The sequence below is a fragment of the Leucopleurus acutus genome, assembly GCF_964270905.1.
Source record: "Leucopleurus acutus genome assembly, chromosome: 6".
Lineage (NCBI taxonomy): Eukaryota > Metazoa > Chordata > Mammalia > Artiodactyla > Delphinidae > Leucopleurus > Leucopleurus acutus.
Window position 1 is genome coordinate 62,107,106 of NC_139149.1, and position 7,443 is coordinate 62,114,548.

General features: G+C 55.6%; 1 protein-coding gene across 1 annotated transcript; it reads left to right on the top strand.

The window, feature by feature from the left end:
- Window positions 1–5,499: 5,499 nt before the first annotated feature.
- On the top strand, window positions 5,500–6,806 carry HOXD4 (homeobox D4; the record flags this gene model as incomplete). The annotated part of the gene is made up of 2 exons (XM_082841149.1): window positions 5,500–5,920; window positions 6,463–6,806. The coding sequence occupies 2 exons, from the start codon at window positions 5,500–5,502 to the stop codon at window positions 6,804–6,806; spliced, it is 765 nt and encodes a 254-aa protein (XP_082697275.1).
- Window positions 6,807–7,443: the final 637 nt, after the last annotated feature.

Genomic DNA, 7,443 nt, shown 5'->3' on the forward strand with positions numbered 1-7,443 from the left:
TATTTGGAACTATTTAAATGTGAGGGAACAGTTGCAGTGAACCTTTATTTAGTGAATAAAAGTTTAAAGCGGAAGGTTATTTATGGTTCTGCCAGAGATGGAACCTGAGTGGCTATTTACGAACACGTGATCCCAATAAACTTTGTTTTATGGCTTGAGAGTTGACAAGCCAAAATATAATTCCCACCATAAATTAGGTTAAGAGCGTACAAGTGCAGATGCTTGGTTCCTGAAGCAGCAATAGAAAAGTGAGAGGCTCCAGCTAGCGCCGGGCGCAGGAGACAGGTCTGCTCCCAGCTCCCCTGCCCACTAGGAGAGAAAACCAGTAAGTCACTTATTACTTTTTCCAGGACAACTCCAGGGGTGGGGGATTTCTCTGCCCCATCTTTTCTACCTGGTGTGGGGAGACGTCCCCTGGAAGTTAATTTTAATTTTAGCTTAAACCTAAATCAAGAAATAGGATGGAAATCCTGGTTTTCTCCTCTCCCTTCTAGACGTAGAAAGTTAGGAATTGAGGGCTCCCACCTCACAAGAGGGACATTCTGTCTCTCGCCTCCTCATAATGGGGCATCTGCTTCTGAAGTGGAATAAAACGGGTAGTCTAGGTGGACAGAGAGAAAGGATAAGGATGGAGATGGCTTTGCCTTTGTGATTTCTCAGAGAAGACTGCCATCCCAGAATAAAACTAGAGGAGACTGAAAACTTAAAGCTGGACACCAGCCCCTGTGAGGATCACTGCTTTGTAAGATTGCTTTGTGGGTCCTCCAGCAAAAATGCTGACGAAATGATGTCATATCCATAGAGCTGGATAAGAGTCTAAAGCATTGCCATTTACCTTTAAACCCATCGGTTTTCCTCTTCCTTGATTATCATTTGGGTCCTCATTTCCCTTGGAAATTGCTCTTTGTTTTGAATTAGAGCAGAAGTGGGAAGGCAAGTCCTAGCCTTGTCTGGTACTTCTTTGGGAAGGAAAAGACAGTTTTAGGGGAGCGCTGGTTGGAGCTGGGGAATTTGAAACCAATCTGAAATTGGAAAAGGGGTCTGAGATGCTCCTAGCGCGAGACAGACGGGGAGCTGGGGCAGGGGACAGATGCAGCGGCTAACCCCCTCCCCAGTGGACCTGCGCCCACCCCGCCGATTGTGCAGAAGAAAATACACAAAGGCCCGTTTTCTCCTCGCTTCCCGTTTTCCCACGGGGGAAACCCTGTTACAGACAGCCTGAGTCGGGCCAAGCAAAAAGTAAGGTTTTGCTCAAGGGGTGCATAGAGTGGGGGAGGTGATGGGGGCCATACTCTCCTACCTCGTGGGTCTGCCCTTGAGCACTGCAGTCTCCCGCTCCGCGCGCGGAGAACTTGGCGCAGTTCCTGGGGGCGGGCATCCGAAGCAGGAGGGAGGTCTGGGTATTGGCGGGGTGTCTGGGCCTTGTCATTTTTCTGTGTATCATCTATCTTTATTATCCTGTGGAATTTAAGTGACCCCCGTTTTCATTGCAACAGGTTCGGGACCGTGAGAAACCGCCGCTGTAAGTACCTTCCCGTTTCTTCCGAATCGAGAAGGGGCGGTATTGATAACTGGGGTGGTAGGGGCGAAGGGCCGCGCCAGGGGAGTGGGCGGGTGGAAGAGCAGTCCTGCCTCCCCAGGCCTGACCGTGAGAGGGGAGCTCGAGCTGGAGGTGGAGGATCTAAGTTGGACTCTTGGAAAAATTTTCTGGGGCCTGGTTTACAGTCACCTAAAGTAAGGGAACGGGCCGCGGCCTCTCGCCCTTGTCTCCTTGGACCTCCCTGGACTTTCCCGGCCTTCCCAGGCCTCCCCAGCTCGCACAGGTGCAGCTCCGCCGCAGCGAACGCGTCTGTGAAGAGCTTGCAGCTAATTAGCAGCCCGCCCTATTAACAAGTCGCGGCGAGCATCGCTTTCTGCTCGAATCAACCTGCTGAACACCCAGGCAGCGCGATCCCCCTTTGCCGCCCAGCCCAGCTCAACCCGGTTCAGCCTGGCCCAACCTTCTCTAGTTTTTTTGTAAAAAGAAAACAAACAAACAAACAAAAAACCCGCAACCCTCTGTGGCTGCGGGTGTGTGGGGTTGGCCGGCTTCCGGGAAGGGCTGCGAATTCTGAGCTTTACGTGGAAGTCCCTCCTCCCCCCTCCCTAGGCCCCAGCCCCAGCCCCAGCCGCGGCGGTTTAGGCCCTGGGTTGGGGAACTGCGGCCGAGCGAGGAGGGAGGGATACGGCCCTTCTAGTTCACCTCTGCTTCTCTATAACTGCAATTTGAGAATTTCTGCGCCTGAGCCTCTAGCGTTGCAGGCAGACGTGGCGGGGGGGGGGGGTGGTGGTGGTGCGGGGGGTGCAGAGATTCTTGGGGTCTTGGGCTTGGAAGTTTGGATCTTTCTGAGTTGCATATGCCGCAGAAGACAGGTACATTTCTGAGGAGGCCTGTGAAATCTCCAGGAAGGCTCTCTCATTAAGATGATGGTAGTGGGGAGAGAATCAAGGAAAGACCAGGGGCCCCTCCCTCATGCAAAACGGAGCTGATTTTATTTTCATAGGAGATGGAATGTGCGAAGATTTTAGGAACCAGGCACCCTCCCTCCCTGGTGAGACATCCTCTCTGTAGGGTCCGGGAAGCTAAGGCTTGGCTCTGGGCCAGGTTTCTGCCCTCCAGGCTGGGCAGCCTAATCGACTCCCTGGGGGCTGTGCCCACCCCTCAGGAGTGGAGGTTCCGCCCAGTACATAGTTCACCTCTATGAATCAGGCTGTCTCAAGTGAAACAGGGCTCAGGGCTCCAGGTTGGAAAATCCGGTGTCCCCAGGAACTCCTGGTCTTGCCCTCTTCCTGAGGCTGCCCTGGCTCTGGGTGCTTATCTCTGTGGATGCTCCTTGCTTGCAAACCCACGATCAGCACCCTGTAGCTGAACACAGCACAAAAAGGCGGAGACATCAAAAGCAGTTGGGCGGGAGGTGAATATTTAACGCTTTTGTTCATCAATAACTCATTGGCTTTGACCTGTCTGAACAAGTTGAGCAATAAGGTGAAATGCAGGTCACAGCGTCTAACAAATATGAAAATGTGTATGTACCCTCACCCGGCTCCCCACCTGTCCCAGCAGGCTCCCCCAATTTGTCTGGATAAAGCCTAGGCCCAAGGTCCCCAGGAAGGCAGGTGTGTGGGAGCTCTTGGCATTAGAGGAAGTTGGGGGGAGCCCCCCTGGGACAAGGGGGCTGGGTGTGGGGCAGAGCTCTTGTTAGAATTGGCACCCAGGATATCCCTACAAAACAGCCAAAGCACTGGAACCAGAGGATGGCGGTGGGGGAGTGAGCAGGGAGCGTGCACAGTGCAGAGTAGGAGAAGCCAGCCAATTTTGCCAGGCAGAGGGGGCTCCACCGCACCAGGCCCAGGTTGGGGCTTGAAAATAATTTTTGAATCATGAGGGTAAAATCAAAACGATCAAAATATTTAAACACCTCTAGCCTACAGTCAGGGATCCAAAAGCCCCACCCGAGCCCGGGCATCCCTCTGCCTCTGAAACCCATCCGGGCCCTGAGTGCTCTTGGTGCCCTGAAGCGAGGGGTGAGCCCTGGACTGCGCTGGGGCGGGCACAACTCGTGAACTTTTGTACTCTTGTGTGCTGCTGTCGGCAAAGCAAAAATAATGAAACTTTGTGATATGTTTGTAAATGATTTCGAGTGACCCCTTGCCCTGCCCTTCACCATTAGTGCGCCGGCCCCAGCCCAGGGCAGCTCGGTGCCTGCAAGCAGCGCCTGCCTCGGGGTCTGCAGCAGCAGCCGGACAGAGAGGCCAGCCGGGCTCAGGGCCCTGGAAGGTAAATGCGCGACTTCTTGGAGAACTAGCTTTGTCAGCCAACCTGGCTTGCCCTGACAGTGGGCAGAAGAATGAGCAGAGGATATTCCCTCTTGCCTCTTTTTCTTCTGCCATTGAGGGCATTTGCTCCTTTCTGGAAAATACCACTTGCTAAGGGAGTGGGGGTTATGTGGATCCGGAGAGGGGGGTAATAAAGCCGCCATTTCTGGGACGGATTATTTTTCTTCTTTTCTTTCTTTCTTAAGAAGACTGTCCTGACTCCTTGGCTGCTTGGTAACCCCGGCCCTGGTACAAGGATGGGGAACTCGTTGCTGCAAATTGCCACCAGGCGCTTCAGGCTACCTGGACCATCTCTGAAAGGCAGGGTGGCCGCGTTGGGCTGGTGGCGGCTCCGAGGAAGAGGCGGGGGCTGGCAACGGTCTGGGTACTCGCTCTGGGTGGAACCCGGAGGTAGTAACGTTGTCTATATATACCCTGTAGAACCGAATTTGTGTGGTATCCACATAGTCACAGATTCGATTCTAGGGGAATATATGGTCGATGCAAAAACTTCACATTTCTCCGCAATAGCCAGAATTAGAACTGGAGGCCAGAGGCAGCCGGCGGGTCAGTCGCCTCTTTCTGTTTTATCACCTTGGACTCCAGGAGGATCGTCTGAGCCTGGTGACATAGAGCAGCCTTTTCCTGGAGAAGCTCCTCACCTTTAAACAGGGCCCCCTGTGTAAAACCCTAATTGGTTGCGTGAATGCAGGGCCAGAGGGTTAGGTTTGGGGGCACTGGGGAGCAAGATGGGAGTCCAGGTCACCCCAGCCCCAGGTCTGCCCTCCAGGGGCATAAAGTTGGAGGGTGCCCAATGAAGGGCCTCATTGGCCGTTACTGCCATGTGAGAAGAAGGTGAGCTGGGCAGAAGGAGTTTAGGGTCCTTTGGGGTCCATTTGGGTGAGCTAGGGGTGCCCTCACCACCTTCCTGGGCTACCCTTCAGCTGCCCTGGCTAGAGCATCACGGGGACTTCTTGCCATACCAGCAAGGGCCAATATTTGGCTGGAAACACCCCGGCCTCGAAGAAAGCTTGGCAGTTACTCATTGCCTAATTTGATTCAGGCCAGCCAGATTGTAGTAACTTTTGGGTGACCCTGATGAAGACAAAGCCGGGATTCGGCCTTTGTATGGCAGAGTCCCCGCTCCGCAGGCTGGGCGGGCGGGAGTCCTGCCTGCCTGGGGTTCTCTGCCCAACTCAGAAGCCACCTCTTCCGCCCACTTTTTGATGCCATGCACCCTGACAGATATGAGGATTCATTCCCGCTTGAACTGTGCCCATTTTGGGGGGCTGATTACAGGCGGGGTGAGTGGCGGGGGCACTGGAGGTTAGCAAAGTCAGTGGCAGACAAAAGCTGGGGTTACCTGTGGGGAATGAGGATGCTGGGATTAGAACTACTTTAACATCTGGCGGGGGCCCTCAAATGTGCCACGGCAAGTCACTTGATTACACGTATGTTATTTAGTTAAATTTGTGAAAATTATGAGATGCTCACCAACCCGGTGATAAACTCACTCCCTCGCTATTGGCTGGTCTGGTCACATGGCCGCCAACTTTATTCAGTTGACAGCAAGTAGGAGGGCCCTATGGAAGGAGAAAAAAAGACAACACGAGAAAAATTAGTATTTTCTACCTTCTGAAATTAATGGCCATGAGTTCGTATATGGTGAACTCCAAGTATGTGGACCCCAAGTTTCCTCCGTGCGAGGAATATTTGCAGGGTGGCTACCTAGGCGAGCAGGGCGCTGACTACTACGGCGGCGGCGCGCAGGGGGCCGACTTCCAGCCCCCGGGGCTCTACCCACGGCCCGACTTCGGTGAGCAGACCTTCGGAGGCGGCGGCCCCGGGCCCGGCTCGGCACTGCCCACGCGGGGTCACGGGCAAGAACCCGGCGGCCCCAGCGGCCACTACGGTGCCCCGGGAGAGCCATGCCCCGCGCCCCCGCCCCTGCCCGGCTCCCGGGCCTGCAGCCAGCCGGGCGGCCCCAAGCAGCCGCCCCCTGGGACGGCCCTCAAGCAGCCGGCCGTGGTCTACCCGTGGATGAAGAAGGTGCACGTGAATTCCGGTAAGGCACGGGCCCAGGACCTCTCAGTCTCCACCCCAGCCCGGCGGCCTGGGCCCCGCGAGGGGGTGCGAGTGGGTGGGGGCGTGTGGGGCTTCAATGGGCGCCACAATTACTCTCTCCATAAATTTTTATAGCCGAGGGAGCAGGCCGGGACCATGTGGCTGGCTGCTTGGCTCTGGGCGCAAAAGGGGGTGGAGATGGGGGTGGGGTGGGGGAGGACTCCATTTTCAGAGCGGAGGGAACGCGGTGGAAGAGGGGATTTCCAAAATGCCTGGGAATGCTGGAGCGGGAGGTGGGCTGGGGAGATGGGGCACGTTTGGGGATCCCCGCCCGAGAGCCCAGGGGAGCAGGTGGGTCCGAGGGATTGGGTGGGAGTGAGCGTGTGCGCCTGGGAGGGCGGGCGGGCGGGCGGGCGAGAGGCAGGGAGTGGGCCAGGAGCGCGCCGGGAGGGCCCGGGCCTCGGGGCGCGCCAGGAAGTGAGCGGCTGTGGCCTAATCCGAGGCCGGGCGCTGACCTGACTGTGCGGTCTGCTTGTCTCACAGTGAACCCCAACTACACCGGCGGGGAGCCCAAGAGGTCCCGGACGGCCTACACCCGGCAGCAAGTCCTAGAACTGGAAAAGGAATTTCATTTTAACAGGTATCTGACGCGGCGCCGTCGGATTGAAATCGCTCACACCCTGTGTCTTTCCGAGCGCCAGATCAAGATCTGGTTCCAGAACCGGAGGATGAAGTGGAAAAAAGATCACAAGCTGCCCAACACGAAAGGCAGGTCCTCGTCGTCGTCGTCTTCATCCTCCTCCTCCTCTTGCTCCTCCTCAGCTGCCCCTGGCCAGCATTTGCAGCCGCTGGCCAAGGACCACCACACGGACCTGACGACCTTATAGAAGTGGGGACCCTGGGCCCATCCCTCCCTGAGCTCCCGGCTGAGCCGAAGCTGTGGGGGCAGGCCGGGCCTGCTGTCACCTCCCTGGGCTCTAAGGTACTGTAGGGTGGACCTGGGACAGGCAGGCCTACCTCGGACTAGGTTAGCACCCTGCCCGAGGGTAGCCCCCTCCCTGGAGCGGGGATGGGGGTCGGGGCGGGGGCGGGATTCTCTCTCTAAGTATATTATCAAATGGCAGGAGCTACTGAGAACATAAAACCTTGGCGAGTCATTAAACTCCTGAAAATCTCCGCTGTTGGATTTTGAATTTGCAAATGAAGGTTGGATGCTTTATCCCAGTGTGAATTTGAACATCCTCCCCGCCCCCCCCACCCCTCCAGGGATCTTTGTGGTTTCATAATGTGGGCGTGTTGAATCAGAAGGCTGGCCACCCTTGCGCTAGGTGCTTTCAGTGGAAGCAGGAGGGCTGGGCCAGGATTTCTGAACTTTCTGGGTTGTCTGTGTAATTTCCAGTGTGAAAAAAAATTGTTTTTGCTCCCAGTGGCCCCATGCCCAAAGAAATGAGTCTAAGAAGGAAGTGCAAACGGGTTGTTGTATGTTTAGATTATATTTGCTTAAGTATTTATTTGTTGGGGATT